Source organism: Cottoperca gobio, chromosome 16, assembly GCF_900634415.1.
Source record: "Cottoperca gobio chromosome 16, fCotGob3.1, whole genome shotgun sequence".
Classification (NCBI taxonomy): Eukaryota; Metazoa; Chordata; class Actinopteri; order Perciformes; family Bovichtidae; genus Cottoperca; species Cottoperca gobio.
This window is the reverse complement of record NC_041370.1, coordinates 13506493-13529042: the sequence shown is the minus strand read 5'-3', so window position 1 is coordinate 13529042 and position 22550 is coordinate 13506493. Positions and strand designations below refer to the sequence as shown.

The following is a 22550-nucleotide window of genomic DNA, read 5'->3' as shown; positions in this document are numbered from 1 at the left end:
CATTAAGCCCAAGGTCATGACGCTGTTCCTCCTTGAACAGGCCTAGCAAAGAGAGTGAGGGGAAAGTTTGTGCCGTACTTTTTGTTTTGCCTTGTGGAGTTTTTGCGGGAAATGAAAGGACCTCTTGATACTGAAATTTGATTGGAATACAGCTGGATTATATGGCAATTAATCCAAGAGTTAAGTATCGGGGACGGGAATGGGAAGTACTCCAATAAAAAATAAAGTAGGCATATTTATAAGACCGCGATAAGAAAATACTTTTTTTTAAATAGATGGCTGAAGAGTGAATGAACAGTTAAGAGTCATTGCCAATGATAGTAAACCTAACCTTGACTAATGTTTGGATTAGACCACAGCAAGTCAAAGCATGAAGGTACTCAACCACCAGATGTCACTCTACAGCTGTTGAGGAACTCACCACACAGTACACAGTGCCTTCACAATAAATAAATAAAAACATGTAACATGAGGTTCCTAGTGTTTTTTTTTTCAGATTTAGAAAGCAAATAATCATGTGTTTTGTTCCCTGACAATTAAAATATAAAACAGACTAACATATTGTCTAAAGGAGTTTTCTCAACCAAAAATAGAATTTTAATCTTATCAGATTTATCCAAATCAAATGAAGAATTATCTAAGGGAACATCTGTTGTTGTGAAAATACTCTTCTGAGAGTACACACGCACAGCACCAGCACACAAATAATTCATTTGGGGCATACTGACGCACACTCTTAAAATAATACCGCATGCAAATAAGAGTACATCGCTCACTGCATTGTATAAACGGCATTACTGCGCGTAACCACACCGCGCCGGTTGGTAGGAGTGTTAAGGTGAGGGTGTGTTAGAGGCCAAGTGTTTTGGTAAACCAGCTACTTCGATGAGCGTCAAGCGAGAGAAGGGCCTGGTACACAGTGCGCCCATTGGATTATGCCTTCCCGAACTCGGGAGGAAAGCAACGGGGAGACCGGACAAACAGAGGACGGAACAACGGACAGCGGCGACAGGGAGAGAGGGACAGGCGGCCGTCTCGCGTGCGCTCTGGATATGGAGATGACAAGCCTGCACGGCAACTCCAAAGTGGATAGTGAAAATTGCGATGGCTTGGTTAACCGAAACGGGGGGGACTCGGCAGAAGTGTCAGTGCCGCTCTCCCTTCCCTGGAAACGGACAGCTCACATGGAGGGAGACGACCTCTACAGACTGCGAGACAGAAAGTTTTTATTAGAGGATAAAAAGCGCCTTTGCGCGTTGGCTTTGGGGACTGCTCTGCTCGGGATACTGCTCACGATAATCCACGCCGAGATATGTCCCCTCGTTTATAAACCGGTAGGTTTGTATTAAACTACACCAAAGTACTGATTTAAACATGTACAAATTGACTGCATAACCAAATCATATAATAAGATTGTAAATGTTTGAAATGTGACACTTTTTTGTTTGCACTTGTTGCTAAACCATATCATTGGAGCATGTTAGCCCTTCTCGGTTTGCACATAAAATGTCTCACAAATCAAATTAAAACTTGACCTAATGTGACATATTGCACTTTAGCACACATTGCGGAGTTAGACGTACAGCGTGCGTTTGCATCTACATCTGCAAAGTTAGAACATTTAAACAGCATTATCTAAATGTATCCTGCTTTGGTTGTCAGCTGGTCAACGCATCATCAAATGATGAAATATTAACAAAATCATCATTGTCTTGCTTTCAGCATCACATATCGTCATCATCATCATCATCATCATCATCATGTGGAGATAAAGCCTGTTAACCATTGGTCTGTGTGGCTGCATCTTAACTCTTCTTCAACTCCTTGTGTCGCAGTTACAACTGCTCAAAATAGTTTTTCACCTAGACCATGTGTGTCAAACTCAATTTCACTTAGGGCCACATGGCGAAAGGCTGAATCACATCAAGTGCCAGACATTTATATTAATTGACATGCTTTAATTGAAAAAATAAAATATCTGTGATTATCCCATATAGCCTTCTCACAAACAATTGGTTCAATAAACAGCCCTAAGAAAGTCAAGAAAAGAGTTGTAGTTTACATGTCCCATACAGCCTATAGCCTTCTTGCATGCAATCGTCTGCACATGAAACCCTAAATATGACAAATAAACTTTGCAGTCAAGCAAAACCCACAAACAACCTAATTCACTAATCCTAAATGAGATGCATCATATTGAGATGCTATTTAACACAGATTAGCCTATTTCCAGCCACCAGCCACCTGCCATCTACTCTTCAAGTTCATAAATTCTTCTTCAGCTACAACAAGGCGGGCCAAAATGTTATGAGAACCTCAATTGATATGAGTGCCTGATCAAAATTTGCAAGGGACCAGATTTGGCCATGAGTTTGACACATTGACAAGAATGGATAAAAACAAATGAATACATTTAAATTAAACCATGTTATCTTTTATTTGTGACAAATTTCATTGACTATATTAATCATAACTGGTGCAGAAACACCCTTACACAACTGGCTCTATTTGTTATCATAACAACTTCCTTGATTAGCAGAGCCTCATGCAGCACAACAGCAGAACCTGCACCTGGGCTTTGAACCCCCCTGACCTACTGATTAGTTAGTCCATTTCCAGACGCACTATTTGGTTGCACAGCCTCATGACATTAACATGCAGATCTCAGTGGATAACAATGCCAGGCCACACAATCAACAAATTATTAACTCCCCCTGACATCCTACAACACACGCCAGTTCCACATGTGGAAAAAGGTTCTCATGCACGCCGCAAAAAACATCAGACCACCTCTGTGCTGTGAAGTCAGTGATTGATTACAGTGTCAGAGAGCCCCCACATTTCTAACTCACATCAGCTACAATCTTTTGAGAAACCTGTGGAATTGACCTTCAGTGTTGAGAGAGTTGGACCGGGAGAAGCATGGCTGTGAAATTAACGGTGCTGGCACGAATAGGACATTACTATTCCAGTTTACAAATATGAACCAAGAACAGGTGTTGTCTGTCCATTCCTAACAACAAGCATCAGCTTCTGTACTATGGAAATGCTGATGCACTGGAAAAGTGTTCTTTGCCGCAGTTAAAGCGTATTATTTTTTTTCAAGTGGCTGCAGTGCTGATTTAACCACAGCTTATATAACTGTTTTCATCTTTCAACTTCATGTGATGTCTAAGTCATGAAGGTGAGCTGTGAGATCTTCCTCCCCTCTGGACTGACATATAGGGGCTGTCTTGACAAAATACAGCCTCTATGCAGTGACCGGTAGCACACTTCAGTATTATTGTTTTTTATTATAAGTAGACTGCAGGATGTTTTGGAGCTACCAAAGTTTACAGCAGTCTACAAAGTTATATTTTAAGCTTACCTTTTCATGGTTATGCATGAAAAACAGGGCTATTTGTGGAATGCTTTTCCATTTCACCTACAGCGAGACTGCTCAGAGTACTTCAGGCTATCTTTCCACATCATTTAGTGTATAATTAGAGTGTTTGTATGGCCAGTCTAAAAGTTTATATGTCTTGAGTTTGGCTGTGCTCAAGCCAGGAGTGTGCACTTTTACCTGGATGCAACCCTGTGTCCTTTTTTCTACAAGTCTTTAACAACTTCTCTACAACCCAAAACTAAATTCACATATTGAGGCTGAAAGCCGAGCATGATGTCCAGTATTTAAAAGATTAAAATTACCTGCACAGGGGCTTAACTGGATAACTTTGATGAAGTCTATTCACTCGGGTTCTTAACCACTACATTGAACCTCAACAAGTTCAGATTTATCCAGAAATATCTAACTTCTGAAGCTGCTAAGATTTATTTGACATACTGTTTAACCTCTTTGTCTCTTAGAACTGATATAATAGTACAACCTGCTCAATCACAAACCTGCAGGCTATCATTATTGTAATATACTTCCTAGATGTGCTCTCCTTTGCTGGGATAATTTTATTAAATGCCACAATGTTTGTTTAATATACAAACATGTTGTTATGTTTGAACTGTTTCCAGTGACAGCTTAAAAGGTTTTTGTTTTGAATTAATTGCTTGCATTGTTGTATTTCTGACCGCCCATTATTTTCTTCTTTCAACTTTATAATCCCCCGTTCAACTACTTCATTACTGCCAGCTCGTTCCTGTTATGATTTTACATGCTAATTGTTTTTCTGTTTTAAGTAACATCTGGCCAGGGCCAAGGGCGGATTAAAGTGCCGAGTTATAATGGAGGGCAATTTCCTTTCAAGCTAGTTATGACTCATTAATTTTCCTTGCCTGTCAATTGCTAAATCCACACCTATAAAACTTAAATGTGTTCTTCCAGTATTGCAATTATTAATTATTATATCATTTTACTTGACAGTTTAAACAATAAACTCAAAAATATTATCATGGAAATGAACAGTAATGATGGCTCAGTTGAATTCAAGTGCTCCGAGTGAAAGTGGCAATGAGCCAGTATGCACGATACCAGGAACCTGAAATCAAAACAACTAAATGGAATTCAGCCATTATTAATGTCATTATTTACACCTGCACTTCTTACTGTGGCAAGTCAAAATGTCTTCTGTGAAAAAGGCCAAGACTGGTGAGACTGGATCTGGCCAGTAAGAAAGAAAACCATCACGGCTGAGAGTCCCATTGACCAGGATGGATAATCTGTTTTACAGGGCGCAGTGACATGTCCTACTCAACTGCTGTTTTCGAGGACAAGTGATCTGCAGGCTTTTGTTCATCTCTGACAGTTTATCAGCCACACTTGTCTTGTACAGTGTCTACCTCATCAGCACAGATCCAACCAAGAAATCTCCAACATTGGGATCATCTGATGCAGTGTTTGATCTGGTCACTCTTACTATAATGATAACAAAACGTGGTATTAACTAAACCTTCAAATCTTTTACCTGCTATGACTGTCCCACTGCACCAGTATATTATTCTTGTAGGTTCCTTTTTTCAAGCATATTATAGATTATAGATACCTCTAGTTCCACGAGCACAAGAATCTACATGAAAGCTAATGAAACCACACCGACTAACAAACCAAATAAGAACATTTAGGTCAGACCAGCTTCTTTTGCACTGGATTCAGTTTTGGCCACTTTTTTCTGTTGCTATGCCTTGGGTGGCCTTTACTGGTTGACGGTGGCTCGATGTATGAGAAACAATCTGTGTTAAGGTTAACCCAGATTAGGTTCACCGGGCTTGAATGTTACAAAAACAGTTTTAGAAACTCGGCAAGAAACATGTTGTTGAACTCTCTGTTATGGAATGTGGTGAAATGTTGAGCTTTTGTGGGGTCTTCTAATTAGCCCTGGACGAAATACAGACATAATGTGGATGCTACAAAGAAACTGTGGAAAATGGCGTACTTTGCCAATGGACGTCACACCATACCACCTACACGCTCAAGTTTCCTCAAGTTTGAAAGTTTGTAATTATCTTTTTTACTGTAAACCACATGAAACTGCACTTCCTCTTAAAAACTTCCATTGACGTTGCATGATGAATGAAGGGTATAGGTGCTCTAACCTGCGGCGACAAAGTTGGTGTGGCAGAAGCCTATGCTTAATTCATCTGTTTCCCTGACTGTTTGCTGCAATGGAAAGTATTTAATTACAAGAGCTTGTTACTGTAACTGAGACACTTTTAGTACTGTACATTTCTAATGAAGCTCCATTTGGAAAGGCACAAATGACATTGAAGCCACCAGTTATGCTGTTATAACACAATCAGCAGTATATTACATTTACGTTTGTTTTGCTAATTTGCACATAGAGTGAGTTGGAATGTTTAATTTAAGTTAGCTGTCACTTGAAGAGAGCTTGGAAGAAGTCCTTTGCACATGATATAGTTTACTGTAGCATTTTCTTTCTTTCTGTTGCTATTCAAGTGCACAATGTGCTCTAAATGTTGCATATGCAAATCCATGAAATGCTTGAAATTATGTAAAAATATAATGTCATGTCTTTGTATGTGTGTTACTGAAATAGGTCTTACCCTCTTGTACTTTAATTGACCAAATTTTGGTCTAACTAACTGTAATTTGTAGGTACATAATGTACTTATATAGGACACCCAGGGAGAAGCTTTTGTACTGCAAAAGGTCTGTCAGGAGGCCACATGGGCTTGCAGGGACCATGTGTTTCTAAGTCACTGTCTGTTTAGAACTTTTATTTGTCATTTTCTTTAAAGGCAGTTAAACTTAGTAAGCACTTCTACTGGATTTGGATACTCTGGTACTCTTTCCACCAGTTCAGTTCAAGTGCTTTGATAAAGCCTTAATAATGGAAAACATTAATGGAAATTAAATCTTTATGCCTTATCTCCTTTGTCTCCATTTCTTTCCCAGGGCTCAAACATTGCCTTATTCATCAACTGTTCCATCAGCCTGTCTACTGGGTGTCTCCTGATCCTCATTATAGCTTTCCATTATAAGGACATCAGGGTGAGTTTGGCTTTCCCCCTTTGTTTCCAACAGTTTGGGCGCCCTTGATGTGATGTGGTGTGTGCCCAAGTGAGAGCATGTGTGTGTGCATGCATAGGTGCAGCCATGCCATATTTTGTGCATCACTTTTTTATACCAGAAAATGTTTGTTCCTAATTAGCTTGGTTAGAATGATACTTTGTTTGAGATACCTGAGGGCAATCGTTTTAGAAGAAGCTGTCGGTCCACTGATGGTAGCCTCAACACTGATTATCTGTGTTATATTTGCAAAGTGTGTAAAAAACCCTGGACCAAACCCTCAGCCCACACAAGCATGCACAATAAAGCAGCTGCGCTATTTTTCCAATCCACATGGCTCGCTGCCATTGTGTGTGAATTCAATATACATGAGGGGATTTGGTTGAAGTTAAACAGAGTAAACATTCTTTCATTTGCCCTCGTGCACACTCACAGCATGCACAGTCAATAAAGTGCAGAACGAACACAAGTTCAGGAAGGTTGTGGTTAGGCTGCTGGGTTTATACTCTCACCTACAGTGTTGTCAGTTTGGTTGCAAGTCATATGTCTCTGATAGAAGCAGACTCCTTGCAACTGCGAAGAGGAGATAAGGAAGTGCCAGGGTGGAGACACACAGGCAGTGTTTTGCGATGCCTGATGTAGCTTTAAATCTTGGTTGTCAGAGTTTCAAACTAAGTCAAGCGAAGAACATCGAGATGCTTTAAATCAGTGGAGCAAGGAGAGGAAGAGAAAGTTCACCTGCTTAATTTCCTTTACTTTCTTGAACAAACTGAGGCACAGTAAAGCTCTATATTGAGGGGATGAACACATTCTCATTTTCTCACATATGAACTCATAAAGTATACAAGTTTTCCTCCTAGATTTCTTTTGGATATCTGTGGTTTCATATCAAATCAAATCAAATCAAATTCTATCACAAATTACACATTTGTCTCTGTGGGCTTTTTGGAGGCTTTAAAAACCTCTTCTCACAGACAAACATGGCTTACTGTAGATAACTGTTTATTTGCATTAAAAAAACATCTTTATTGTATTTAGCTTGTGGTGAAAAACACACTTAGACACACACATGTGCATATCCCAGCATGCCACATAATGAGATTAGTTTTTGTGTTTTTGCACTGTTGTCCAGACAGAATTATTAAACAGCAGTCGTATCAGAACGATCAGAAACAGGTCGCACCGTGCTTTAATAATGTCCTCAACTAGTGTCGTAGGAAAATAAGAAGTGAAAACAGAGCCAGTGAGACAATATAAAGTCTTGTGTATTTAAGTTTCAAAGAGAGAATAGGATCATTTCCACACATTAACATTAAGATGTGATTGTATTTTCACTAGTTTCCATCAGCACGTTTGTACTTTTCTTCTCTCATTCTGTGTCTTTACTGTCTTCCTCCATCTTTCAGCTGTTTGTCATTGACCACAACCAGGTGGACTGGCGTATTGCCATGACCAGCCACAGGGTGCTTATGATCACTCTGGAGCTGATGGTCTGTGTCATCCATCCTGTTGGCACATACTGTGAGGTGGGCCTCCACGCCAACTCCTCTTCCTCAGCTCCACTCTGTGTGTCCAACCACCATGGCCTGATGAACATGGAGCTGCTGTTATCAGTGCTGATGTTCCTCCGCTTGTACTTGGTACACAGAGCCATCTTGCTGCATAGCAAAGTGCTGCTGAGCGCCTCCTACAGGAGCATTGGCTCGCTCAACAACATCAACTTCACGTTCCGCTTCGTACTCAAGATACTGATGAACAAATACCCGGCGCGCACGCTGCTGGTCTTCATCCTCTTCTTCTGGCTCACTGCGTCCTGGATGCTTACTTTGTGTGAGAGGTAGGGAGGAGAACTGAAATGTAATGTAATGTCTAGTTTGCACAAAGAAAATACATTGTACTAGCTTTTTGCTAGTAGTATGACTTAACAGAGAAATGACATAATATCTTCACAAATAAGGAACACATAAGCACCAACCCTGGAGATTGTCTGTTTAAATGATGAGGGACATCCATCAAACATAGGAATAGTTTTAAATAGGAAAGCCTTTAGTGAACAATCGACCCTCAACTATGCTTTAATTCATAAACTTATATTATTTGCAACAGTTAAGTAAAAGAATATTGAAGGAGATTGACATCACTCTTCTGTCTGTGTGCTATCTATGAAGCTACAGCCAGCGGATGATTATCTGAGCTTAGCATAAAGACTGAAAGCAGGCATAAAAAGCTAGCGTGGCTCTTTCTAAAGTTTAGGGATGGTTATGTAGTAACTTTATTTGAACCTTTGGACAGAGTCAGGCTAGCTGTTTACCCCTATTTCCAGTCTTTGTGCTAAACTAAGCTAACTGTCAGCTGGCTGTCGCTTCAGGTTAGCGTACAAATATAAGTGCCGTATCAATCTTCTCACTTAAAGTGAGAGAAGCAAATATGTGCATTTCCAAAATGTCAAACTATTTGCTTCGTCATCACAATTTTTCCAACATACAAACATACAGCATGAAATAAAGCCAACTTCAGTGTAAAAGCTTAGCTTAAAATATCACCAGCCTGCAACAAGCTAATGTTCCTCTGACATTTCAGAGAACAATCTTTAGTTAATTTCTTTCTAGTTTTATGAGAGAGCTGTTTCTGATCAACAAATTTTGACTGGACGCAACATGTAGAAAAAGTAATAGCGAAAAAATGGCAGTTGATTGCTTTCCCCAATAATCACTGTGGCCATTACTTTTAACACTAACATTCTCCATGTCCTGTGTTAAAGTTTTTAAAACACTACACTCAGTTATCGTGGTTTGAGCAAATATGTGACTGCCCGAGGCACATTTGTCCAATGATTCAAAGTACAATCTAATTAGGTGAGTACGTTTCTTTTCCTCTTTCAATGGACGACTTTGTTAGGATTTTAGTTATCAGAGACTTCTGTGCCAAATAATGAATAGAGCTTTTCAAACCATGATATCTGAAAGAATAGACAAAAATGTTTCTGAATAGTATTTCGTAGTACTCATATATACAGTAAACAATGATTTACAAAGTAAACAATACCTGCAACAATAAATAATGTTTTATGATTTATTTTACTGTTACTAATTAGTTTAGAGAAATTAGTTTTTATTCTCATAGGTGCCTACACATACACACACACTACAGCTCTGTCTGTTACTATCTTCCCCCAAACTTCCACTCCCCGTCATACACATGCACATTAAAAAACCTCAAACTTTCCTATTCAGAATGGATGTCCAATAACTGATTTGATAATTATCAACTTCTATGTCGTTACTCTAACAAATTGCTAGAGCCAACTAAACGGCAACTTTATACTCCGCAGTCTGTTTGGCTGTTTGAACAGTGTGAGGTCATTCTTTTGAACCGTTATCAGAGGTTTAGCCTTCAGTTTCACATGTCTCAGTCTTGTATATTTTGATTAGTCAAAATTAATAAAGGAGCTTATGATTGATTGCTGATAAGACCACCAAGCCTTTTAACACTGAACTGTTAAACCAGCCATGTTGATTACCACATCCAGGAGACAGATGCACACTTACACACTGTATAACATCTTTGTGTGGTTTCTGCCAAGTGTACATTGGACTTGTGCTTTATAATGTTTTACAAGTTTACACTGGTACCCACTTCCTGACTTCCTAAGTACTGTCGAGCATCTGCACTGATAACACAGTTTGATTAACACACCACACCTTTATCAAACTCAGAAGACTCACTGTGCACAGGAAATGTTTAATTTATTGCTGTATCTGAGACATAAAGTTATGTGTAACTGATATCACAAGAAGGTTCCTAGGAAGGACGATCTAATTTGGTAGTAATTATATAGAAATGGATTGTATTGAACTGGAATGAATCAATTAGTAGACTTCCAATGTAAATGCACAGTAAGTAGGTCAGTGCAAAATGCAACAATTTAAAAATGTGTCTATAGGCAAACACTCAACAAATGGATAGGGTGGGGAGATGTCACAATATAGACAATGAAATCATATAAATGTGTCTACCGTCAGGGTTTTTGTCACAATGTTTGTTGTAGTTATCACTTTGATATGTTTAGTTTTAATAGACTGGATTGTTTTATGGAAAAAATGGATTTTTACAGGATTACACAATATTAATATTGCAATATAAGATTATATATACTGTGATAGACTATTTTAGTTGTGCCACCCAATACTATATAGGAGAATAAGGTTTTCATATACGATAAATGAATTAGTAATGGGCTAGTTTTAATTAGAGCAGTCCTTGTGATACTTCTGGAAATTGCCTTTAAACTCAACTCTACTAACTAAACTTAAATAAATGTCTCACAACTTTGTCTCTATTTTCTCTAGGATATTGGATTACAAATTAATTTCAAGGAAACTTCCAAGGAAATAATTGCAGACCCCTAAAATAAAGTGTTACTGGTATATGATTAAAACAAGAAGTTGAAAATGGTTTTGAGTGTTTAAATTGACCACGGTAAGGTTTATGTAAAAGTTAATTATGACTACTTTTTTGTTAAGAATGTAGCCGAGACTTCGGTCTTAACTGGCCTACTGTCTGTCCTTAACAACACATTTTGTTACGACACAGTCTCACTCCTGCTTTCTCCCTCCTGCAGGCAGACCCAAGCAACAGCAACAGGCCAAATGAACACGGCTATGTGGCTCATAGCCATTACCTTCCTCACAGTGGGCTATGGGGATGTGGCCCCCAAAACCAGCTGTGGCAAGGCGGTGTGTCTCTTCACTGGAGTCATGGTAACTGGGTTGGGTTGCTTGTTGAGAAAGCATATTATCTAAGAAACGTAATATGTCATGCTCATTTGAGATCTATTAAAAACTAATCGCATGCACACTGTGTGCATTTTGAAGTATATATATACTTATAAATATACACTTATTTAGGCATTCATGTTTAATTTTATTTCAAGTGCTTGCTTTGGCTTTGTTGGTCTCTTTTTCAGAAAATGACTTCGCCAGAACAGCAGTAGTGGTTTTAACGCTCAGTTTGATAAGCACAAAGAAAATGTTATCTTTGTTTCACTTCTGTGTGTGTTCTTAACCAAACCACCTTCTTCTTTCTTTCCTCTGCATGGACTACCAGCTTGGTGATGCACACGAACAAGAAGTTCTGTTGATGTTCTTCTCATTTTCATTTCATTTTGTCTTGTTGTTTTTGCATAGGTCAATATACCACTTTTGTTCAGATTTCCCTTGTTTTCTTTATATTCAGGTCTATCCTGTTCCGTTCTGTTCTGTTCCTCCCCAATATATTATGTTCTGATGTTTTCTATTTCATTGCCTTCTGTTCCGTTCCATATTGTTTTGCTCTCTTCTGTTCCAAATCATCCTCTCTGGTTTGTTTCATTCCCTTCCGTTTCTGTTCTGTTCCATTGCAGCAACCCGTCCCCCATTTTCCTATTTCGTTTTTCCCATTTCATATTGGGTCAGTTCAGTTTGGTTCACTTCTCTCCTGTGCCTTTAGTGTTCCATCTCAGCCTATTCTGCACTAGCTGCACACCCTAGCGGTGCTGACAGACCTGAATGCCTTCATTCCCTTGCGTGTGTGATTTAGATCAGCAGCTGTAAATGAATGGTTGTTGCTTCTGCAGGACCTTGGTGGTACCAGACACTCACAAGAAAAGACTAAGGGAGAGAAACTGTCAGCATGCAGTGGGCGCTGCGCGGTCCACACAAAACATCTGCATGAAGCGTGATGTCATTGTTTTACTGCCCTCCCTGACTTTTCTCTTTGCCACTCCTTACAGAGAAATTGTAAAAAAAAAGGTGGAAGGGAGAGTCAGAGAGATGGAGGGTTACAGAGATGGGGAAATGAGATACAACTTGAGATAAAACACAAAGAGTTACAGTAAAGTAAAATAAAAAATTAGTCACTGAGAGCGAGGAGTGGCTGCGTGTTTGAATAGTCAACGGATCTCACCTCTGCTGCGTTAAATTCTGGTACACGCCGATAAGAATCACTGCTGTGGTTCTGGATGTGGGCACGAGTCTGGTTCAGACACCTCCGTGACAGAGTGGAAAACCCCTCTCTCTCTTTCTCCATCTCCCATGTTTTTATAAGCTTCCATCCTTATAAGGGAAAACTTTCCACCATATCCATTTTTAGGTGGTTTATTGCATTTGGCACCACAACAACAGGAGGGTGTGCCAACCTGTGCCTGTGATTTGAGGAAAAAAATTCTTACTCCCATCAGGGTGGTTTTAGGAGCCAGTCACTGGGACTCTCACACCTGTAATATGGCTGAATGCCTCTATGGTCAGCACTTCTGCTCAACTCCAGCCATAATTCAATTTGCAGCTGTGTCCAGGGGTTGAAAAAGCTGTTTGCGTCCCATCACTGAGTGTGAATGGATCCAAGGAAAGAGTTTGTACCTCCCAGGTTGAACAAACCGTGTAACTCTATATATTTTGTGGCTGTTTGAGTGAAGGATAAATATATCATTTAAAACTGTGCTTACTTATGCTCATGCTTGATCTTGCTCTTTCCTTCTTTCTCTCCTAAATGCAAGCTGAAAAGAGGAAAACAGGTAAAGACATTTATTATTATCCGTGGTAGACATGAAATCAGCGCAGGGATTTTTCTGTGTTTCCTATGACGTGTCTATTTGTGTGACAATGTAAATGTGTAGCCAATCTGAATCCTCACCATCATCCAGTAGTTCCCTGTCCAGCAATAGCACACAGCTATTCTCAGAGGAAACCAGCACTATCGCAGTACCACAGAGGCCTGTGTGTAACCATTGAACTCTCTGTGTAAATATAACTTTGATTTATTGGACAAAACCATATGAGGTATGAAGAAAAACATTCAGATTTCTGAAGAAGTGCCGACCCCTTGAGGGAAACACACAAGACCTACTGTTGGGGATTTAGACAAATTCAGGCTTAAAATCAGACTGTGAAAGTTTCTCTTGAGTCCTGCCTGGTTGATGTCACTACAGTCTCCGGGATGTATCGCAAACGCTTACATGATTATTGAGAAACTGTAGAGAAGACAGGCATATGGTAGATACAGTATATCAGTAACCATGCCAAATCCAGCGTGTGTGTGTGTGTGTGTGTGTGTGTGTTGGGTTTTAGGGTGTAGCCTGCACTGCCATGTTGGTGGCAGTTGTTACCAAGATGCTGGCGTTGAACAAAGGAGAGAAACATGTGCACTTCTTCATGTTGGACATCCAGATCTCTAAAAGGGTAAGTGAAGTTATTCAGCAAATGTATCTTATATTGTCACATTTTACATCATGAAAACACAAACTATCTCTCAACACTCACCACTTTCTGATACATTTTTTGCAACAGTTTCACAAAAATGACCTTTGAATTTAGGTGCGTGGCCATTTTCAAGTGCATATACTTTACATTACTGCTATGTTCAAAGCGTGCTGTAATGTTTTCGATTTTTGAATGTACCTTCCCAACTTGCAGAAACTTGTTTAAGTTAGGTAATCCATCCCAATGAACACCACGTCTGTGTTTATCAAAGTCACGAGAACATTGCGTGTTAATGCAGCTGTGGTAGTGCAGAATGATTAGGAAGGTCTGTTCTGCAGTGCCTGACGACAATAACATAACTCAATAAAAAGAAAAGTAAAACACTTTGGTAAACTTTGGAAAATGCTTGGCAGTTATATCAAATATGTTATTTATATTGAATGGGCCAAGACATGCACAATTCTGGTCATTTCAAAAGGCCAGACATTTTACTCTTAACCTAGAGAATAATAGACATAGTCCAATAAATCACGTGTGACTAAAATGTATTTTTACTTTTGAAGAATCTCTAACGGGAACTGTAGAACCTGAAAAGAGTTTTTTATAAACTTCCCTAAATAAACATTCAGTAAAGAGTACAAATACGATGAATGACAAAGGATGGAGTCAGGATGAAAGCGTCGCTACTTTCAGTGTCACATGCATGTTTTGGTTTTTGAGTCTTATTATAATCATGTTTTTTATTAAATAAGAGACACTGGAGGACAGCATAGTGTGGGAAAAGAGGAGGGAGATGCTAACCCCTTTATAGCATTTTCAAGGCGTCAAACAGAGGAAATCATCTGATCTCTGTCAGGAAAGAAACTTGTGTCAGTTCAGGACTGTGCAGCAATGGGCAGGAAGCTGGTTGAGTTTACGTACGTGTGTGTGTGTGTGTGTGTGTGTGTGTGTGTGTGGAAGTGGCTTGCAGAGGACTCTGTTTGTAGGCTTGGACAGGATTCAAGTGTTTGTATATTGATGGGAAGAAGGAGGTGTCTGATAAATAAACACTTGAGGAAACATTGTCATAAAGCTAGAAAAGTGTCTTAGGACTATACATGAATGTGTATTGATAGAGTTCTTATGTTAGTGCTACAGCTTCTCACCAAACTGTAAAGCAGTGTCTGACCGTAGGTGCTTTGGAGGATACAACCATTTCCTTTCTCCCAGTAGCTGCATCCTGTCACTCGGTGCATCTTTATGCCTTGCTTGTAGTTTCTCTACAGCGTGTGTGTGAGTGTGTGTGTGCATGCGTGCATCCTTCTGAGCTATCTGGTGCAGTCCAGATTTACACTGATGGGAACAAGGGAAGACATCTGGTTGCAGACACTGACAGCCACTATTAATAACCCTGACAACAGGGCCATAGTGACATCATCACAGGGCACTTACAGTGATTTGTGCAGGAAGACAAACAGACATGAATAGAATCAAAGAAAAGGTGCAAAAAGGTGAAACCTCACTTTTAGTCTCTCGGGTGGCCCGTTCAAATTCTTGTGTAGGGGCATCTATGTGAATAGAAGAATCAGAATCCCAGGGCAAAAAAGCTCCACAGGAAAGATCACTTGGATTTAATCAGCTGCCTCGGGCGACTCACACTCATCATTTCTGTGCTAAAATGATTGATACACGATAAGCGCTGTTGGGTTTTTGTCTGTCAAGCCTGCAATTTTGATCGACTTTATCTTGATGGTCTTATCACAAAACGTTTGTGCTCATGCAACCTCCACAGTTTGATGTTTCTGTCCCTCCACCAGATTCGCCACGCTGCTGCTAATGTGCTGAGGGAATGCTGGCTTCTGCACCGTGCAAACCTGACAAAGGGCAACTGTGGTGAGCACCGAAGACACCAGAGATGCCTTCTGGAAGCCATCAGAGTGTGAGTATCACAAAGAAATAGCTTCAGGCAGGATGTGTGGGCGAGGGATGTACGTGGGTGGTGGGTTGTGTACCTTACATGTGTATTTTATGGGTCATTAACTTAGTGTCAACATACTTAACCACAAAGTCAGTTTGTAATGGCTAATTCAGATTAGTAATTAGATTTGTTGGCCTCTTTTATGTGGGCAGGGCATGTGTGAACAAGGGTCCACCCTTTTATTACACAGAATTGAAGGTAAAGGTATGCTGACAAATAACAAATTAAATGACCTTGTTTTGTTTTTTACTATTGACAGTAATAGACAACATGTTGTACATATTCTTCTGGCACACTCATCAAGAAAAAGAGGATTAAAGTGAGGCGTTGTCGTTATACTTTTCGCACAATTTTTTCTATTTGAGTATTTGTATTTTTGTTATTGAGCCCAATCTTCTAAGAAAAAGTGGATTGCACAAGACAGGAAGTCCACAAGTGTGATTGTATACTTCATTATCTTGACAACAGCGTGTAAGTGTGTTTGCCCGGGTGGAGGGGTTGTACTTCCTGCTTTACACCGGGCAGAGACTCTATAAATAAATACACAGTGGAAAGTAAGAGCGGGACGCACCTCTACTCTTTGGGATTAAGAACATCATGAGACTATCACTCCAATGCCGTCAGAGACTGGCTGCTTCATTTCAATATTAGTTTCCATACGCCAGATAATATGTTTAGCCCTTTTCCACCTTTATACGTCAAAAACCTCCTAGCAATGTTTTATAGCTATTTAACAAACCCAGCATGACTCCTGCATGTTGTTGAGAAGTGGAATACTCAGTTGTCAGCATATTCCTGCGCTCCACAAATCAGGGGTTCTGTGTTGTGCCAGGACCGTTCTGTTTGTCCAGAAATAGGACGATCCATCCGTAGATGTGCACTTCAGAACAAAGAAAATAAATGAAAACCAATTCTACAGTTATATCATATTGTCTTTTTTAATCTACTAAATGATCTCGCTCTAGAACATGAAATAACTTCAAACTGTTTTTTCCTTTTCTGTGTCTCAGTGTAACATTTAATAATGTAATTAAAATGCATTTATGTTTGAAATACATGACATAACCTTTTTTTATGCACAGATTTCGGCATTTACGCCTCAAACAAAAAAAGCTGAGAGATTACGTCAGTGAGATGGTGGACCTCCCGAAGGTAATCGACAGCTGTCATTGGAATGTGTCAATAGAAAGGTTAATGCCAGAGAAGATGACAAAGATCCCCCTAAAAACACTCACTACTTACATAGACTATTATGCAGTATTCTGCAATCTGTTTTTTATTGCTAGGTGTTCAGACACATTAAATGCTCGTTAAAGAATCTCCATAAAATGTCTCAGGAGTCATTTGTGTCAGGAATTCACAGGCCCAGAAGTTTTCCACTTGGAATAAACTCAAGATATAAAGACGCTACTTAGTGAGAGGCACTAATGTGTAATTTGTGCAGTTTAAAACGTATTTCCTGATTGATTTATATGTAAAAAAACAAACCTTGTTTTTTGTCCAGACTGCAAGTGTAGCCCCTTGGTAGGATGTAAAAGACTAAATCTCTTACTGACTGAACTCAGCTGAGCCACAGACACAGCGAGCACACAGGACTAAAAAAGTAACCAGAATTGTTGCTGTTGGCTCCATTTTTAAACCAAGTTGATAAAGGGGCTGCCAAAGGTAGTGACATAGTTTCTAAGTTGGCGCAATGGGATGGTTGTGTCTGCCCCAGTCAGTCAGTCAGAAACATCAACTAATCAAAACTTCTCTATGAATCGTAAACATTCTTTTAAAAATGAGTCTGCGCAGTATTTAGTAATATCAAGATTAATCGATGTAGTTTGACCCGTGTTTTCCACTTGTAAATACAAGAATCTTTGCATTTGTATTGTGTGGCCGATTCCAACAGATGCAGATGATCATGTGCGACCTCAGTGCCAATTGGAATAACTCCTATCGGGAGCTGGAGCTGCGGATCCTCTCCATGGAGCAGAAACTGGACGAGCTGAGTCACTGCTTCCAACAAACCTCAGAGATGCTATCTCAGGTCCTACGTCACCGCAACCCAGAGATCAGGTAGACAACACTTACAGCAGAGCTGCCCGCCACATTGCACAGATCTGCTACAAACACAGTGCAGGGTGTGACATTTAAAGATGTTTTTTCTCCCTCTTTATTTTTTTGTTTGCAGGTGACATGGCTACAAACACTTATTACGGCGACAGATAATTGTCTGCAGTGCTTTTATCTACAGTATCCATGAAAGTGAGAGGGTGAATCCTCTCCACCTAGAGCTGCTCCAGACTCTTAACATGCTGAACCACTTGGGAGGACTGGCATACCTACCAACTATCTCATCTTCTGGCCCTGTGCTGAATGCACGGCACAATGACTCATGGCTGCAAAATTATACAGATAAAATAAGACTCACAGCGCATTTTGAGGAAATCTCTTGTTTTTTTCAGCAGTTATGTGTGAGAGTGTACAAAGAACTGAATTAATCTTAAACAAGGACTGTGGAGAGCTTACACACTGCCAAAGGCTCCAGAACTTGATCTCTTAACTGCATTTTGTAAAGTTTCAATGATGGATTTCATCACTGCCTTATTCCTGTGGAATAAGATGCATATTTTTATATGTTATTATATATATATATTAAAATAAAAACTCTTGCAAATCATTTCATTAACAGACAGTTTAATGGTTAAATTGTTGATTATGTTTCACAAACAGGCTTATATAATGCAATCTGTAACAATTCCTCATTGTTCCGCTTTCCTCCAAGTGAATTGTGAATGAAATGGTGTTTTGATGCTCAACCAAGAGAAGAAACTTAAATTTAAGTGTTGTGGGGAAACACCTTTATTTAAAACTGTAAATCCTTGGGCTTTTTATGGGATGTCCACTGAAACTCATAGATTAATGTGTACAGTGTAAGGTTGTAATTGTCTGATGCAGGAAAACAGTTAACACCTGCTCTGGGAATGTGAGTTGTTTTGTTTTTTTTAGTACCCAAACAGCACCATCTAGTGGATGAATTAAATACACATAATATTGCAGAACGTGACTTCAGAACCATGAAGATTATATAACAATAAAAAAAAAGTAATATGCTATTTTCAACTTGAATACCGAGACCTCTACATGTCTCACAGGGAAACAGCATTTGAAATCAGCTGTAGTGAAAACAAATCTGGAAAAACAAGAGGACTCAGAAACTCCCATACAAACCTCACTGTTAAGAATGCACTTTGTGTGAAACATTTGCAAAACTGGATCAACTCTCTGGAGGATAAACTGGAGTGTTTTTCATTTAATCCATACTGAACAAAGTGCTTTGTGGGTTAATTTGTTCTCTGGTGTGTCGTCAAAAGAATTAATGACTTGTTCCAACATTGTTTACTATGTATCATTTGCTCATGGTGAAAACATGTTAACATCCAGGACACGCTTATAATTAAAATCCATTAAGAATTAACGTGCATGTGATTTTTACTTTGATTTTGTCTTAGAAAAAGAAAGAAATCCTTTTGATTGACCACTTTGTTTTAAAGTGTGATGCACAAAGCTGGAGAAGAGTACTCCAAAGCAATGGGATGTGTCCGCTTCGTCATTGCAAGGGCTTCTTCGATTGTTTAGTTTTTGTCCTGTTTTTAAGTTGGTGCCATATGTATGCCGAAGGCCTAAAAAAGAGTTGTCCACAGTCACATGTAAAGGGCATTCTGCACTTTCTCTTAACTTTACATTTCCATGTACGTCCGGAACGGTACGTCTTCCGTGACTTGCCCTTTATGTGCTCAGCTAAGAGTTTTGCCCCCGTGAAAGTCTCCCCGCAGCTGACACAGATGTAGCTCATGGTCTCCGCGTGCTGAACGCAATGTCGCAGCAGGTGCAGCCGGTGCTTAAAGGCTCGGCCGCACTGGCACTGGTGCGAGCGCTGGCCTCGGTGGAGGTAGCGATGGCTGATGATGAGAGAGGGTTGCCGCAAGATGGCACCACACTGCCTGCAGGGATAAGGGGCCTTGGAGCGCCAGCCAATGTTCATACGTTTCATCAAAGCCACGTCCTGGCTGTCGTTCTCAAACATGGCCATAATTGTGGGCGATGGTGGGGTGACAGGGTCGGAGGCAGCAGTGGCACCAGGAGGGACACATTCAGGTGCAGACAGAGGCTGGTTGGTTCGACCTAGGGCGCCGGCTTTCCCCGATCTGACGGGTGCCGCAGAGGCCGCCATGCACATAGTGGCAGGTGGTCTGCCTGCGTAGGAGGAGTAGGTCAAGAGAGAGGAAGGACTAGCGCACAGAGACCCTGCATAGGTCTGGGCAACACCGAGCTTTCCATTCATGACCTGGTTGACTACATTGCGACTACTGATTGCTGCTGTGCCACCTGGTGAAACCTTTTCATCCACCAAGGCTGATGGATCGGTAATAATGCACACCTTGGTGCTGACCACTGACGTGTGAACTCTGGTGACATGGTTTAACAATGTTTTCTCAGAGTTGAAAAAGGATTTGCATATCTTACACGCTTGCGGCATTGACTCGGCACAAAAGAGGACCAGACGTGATTTGGTTCCCTTGGGACACTGGTAATGTTGGTATGAGTTTTCGTGAGGGAAAACTTGGCCACAGATTTCACAGGAATACAAAGGCATGTAGTGTTCTTTAAGATACATCTCTGTTATAAAGAGCTTCTTGCACACTGAACACTGATATTTTACCCTTATACCACTGCAGTGCAGCAAATGGAGCTTCATTGACCGATATGGCCCTCTACCACACGCAGCACACATTGAAGGAGGGGGGGGGTTATAGTGCTGACCATGAGAAGAGCCACTGGAACAATCCGTTGAACTTGAGCCACCATCTGATTCGGGATCATCTGGACACAAGTCTTCAGTAGAGCGCGTGTTCTCTTGGTCATCAGATTCAGTGCTTGTTGAATCATCTGATTTCTCACAATCCCTTTCCATGTCAATATCATCTTCACCCACTATATACTCTACACTGTTTTCAGATGTCCCAGCCCTCTCAGGCTTCATCTCAATTTTTTGTTGAGGCCCCAACTCTGACACGGAGTCGAACAGCCCTGACTTTGTGCTTTGCTGTGCAGTCACGTCGTTAGGAAAGTTATTCTGACTCGCTGAAACCAAAGAGGGAGTTTCTTGAGAAGGTGTTGAGCCCAAACAATAAACCTCTGCATGCTTGTTCAACTCCCACACGGAACTGAAATAATGATTGCACTTTTTGCAGAGGGGTGGCGAGTGTGCATTATCCAGGTGCATGGAGAGTGACGTCAGGCGTCGGAAAGTAATTTTGCAGATGTGGCAGGCGGCGTTGATATTGTGGCTTTTGTAGTGCGACATCAAGCTTGTTAATTTGCTGAATTGTTTGCCACATTCCCAACATTTCCTTTTTGATTGTGCATCATCCACCTGACTTTTTGTGGAAACACACCATTCTCCATCACTGCTTGAGTCATCAGACATGAGGAACTGGTCAAGGCTAACCTCTGGGTGGTCTGCAATTTAAATCAGAAAAGACAGAAGCGATATAAATAATGTTTGGGAATGAATACATACGATAGGTTTCATACAAGCATCACAGCAGACAGCTATTTAGTTACCGTTATTATTTTATTATTGTTAATGATTATAATCAATGATATTTAGTTATTTAAATAAAGATGTAGCCAAACTATAGTAATCAGAAACAATGATACTATAAATCACTTAGTTGACTGACAAAAAAACGAATAAGTTCATATCATAATTTCTAATTATTTTGAGTCAATTACCAAACAAAAATGACTGCCTACTAATTTAGCTATCCCTCTGATTTTTAATCTAACACAATCATCAGGTCAACATTTCAAGCTGTACAACATTTTGGTTTAAGACTAAACACCATGGATTGTATAAAATAGCTAAATACCTACAGAACTAATTACATTCCCATCAACTACGGTTTTACTTAATGTATAGAGCTAATTAGCAAATGTTAGCATGCTAACAACTGATTGTATACTTGCTAAACAATAGCATAGCATTGTAATTGAGCATGTTAGCATTAAGCTCACAGCATCCCTGTGCCTTAGTACAGCCTCACGGAGATGCTAGCATGGCAGTGGACTATCTTATGCCATTGTTATATAATTTAATTGAACATATTTGAGCTTCAAAACCTTTTGGTCTGACATTGGGACAGGTAAAGCTTTGTCTTACTGTTTGACGAAAAACAATTAATCGAAAAAAACCGAACAATCACGATTAAAATAATCATTAGTTGCTACAGCTCTTGTGTGGTCAACTTTTGGACTCTTGACGGCACTCTAAACGCTGCCTCGTTTACAAGCCATGTAAAAGAAACCCTCTTTATATATTAAACTTTCAACTGCACAGGAAAGCTGTAACGCCACTTACCTCTGTCCACAAGTACTGGACCAAACACTGCCGCCTGCAGCACAGAGCAAAGGTGAAATAATTTGATAAATCAAAACTAAAAAGGTGACGGTTCGTCCAAGACAGTTCACGTTACTTAAAAAATACAGTTAGGGTTAACATCAACGTGTATGTAATGTTTCGGGTTGTGTCTGAAGCGCATCCATCTATGCAGATGGCGATAATACAGATACGTTTCAGTACATTACAAAAAGAAAAACACTTCAAATTTCACATTTGAAGACCCCCGTCATATACTTCATGGCGTCCACTCACCGAACTCCTCCATATCCGGTTAAAACCGGAAGAGGGACGCCTACACGTCCCAGAATGCACCAGAAGGTTTCGCTCCAGTATTTCCAAACCTCGTTGTTGATATACTTTAATAGTATTACTTTAAATTTACAAAGTGGAAACTTCATGACAAGTTCAACTCAAAAATATTTTAGACAAAAAAATAAAATAACAAGGATG

The 22550-nt window shown here is 40.0% G+C and overlaps 2 protein-coding genes across 3 annotated transcripts; one reads left to right on the top strand and one right to left on the bottom strand.

The window, feature by feature from the left end:
* Positions 1–689: 689 nt before the first annotated feature.
* kcnn4 (potassium intermediate/small conductance calcium-activated channel, subfamily N, member 4) lies at positions 690–19112 on the top strand. Of its 2 annotated transcripts, XM_029451297.1 has the most exons (11): positions 1193–1334; positions 1723–1788; positions 4662–5421; positions 6344–6439; positions 7864–8294; positions 11079–11217; positions 13561–13671; positions 15489–15610; positions 16732–16801; positions 17544–17710; positions 17826–19112. In XM_029451297.1, exons 3-11 carry the CDS (start codon positions 5326–5328, stop codon positions 17827–17829), a joined length of 1236 nt encoding a protein of 411 aa, XP_029307157.1. In that variant the 5' UTR covers positions 1193–1334; positions 1723–1788; positions 4662–5325; the 3' UTR covers positions 17830–19112. The 2 variants fall into 2 exon arrangements, with proteins under 2 accessions (XP_029307156.1, XP_029307157.1); XM_029451296.1 differs by lacking the exons at positions 1723–1788; positions 4662–5421 and having other exon boundaries at positions 690–1334.
* LOC115021120 (zinc finger protein 208) lies at positions 18315–22420 on the bottom strand. Its single transcript, XM_029451291.1, has 3 exons — positions 22353–22420; positions 22059–22092; positions 18315–21157 (listed from the first exon to the last, which is right to left on the bottom strand). Exon 3 carries the CDS (start codon positions 21123–21125, stop codon positions 19245–19247), a length of 1881 nt encoding a protein of 626 aa, XP_029307151.1. The 5' UTR covers positions 21126–21157; positions 22059–22092; positions 22353–22420; the 3' UTR covers positions 18315–19244.
* Positions 22421–22550: the final 130 nt, after the last annotated feature.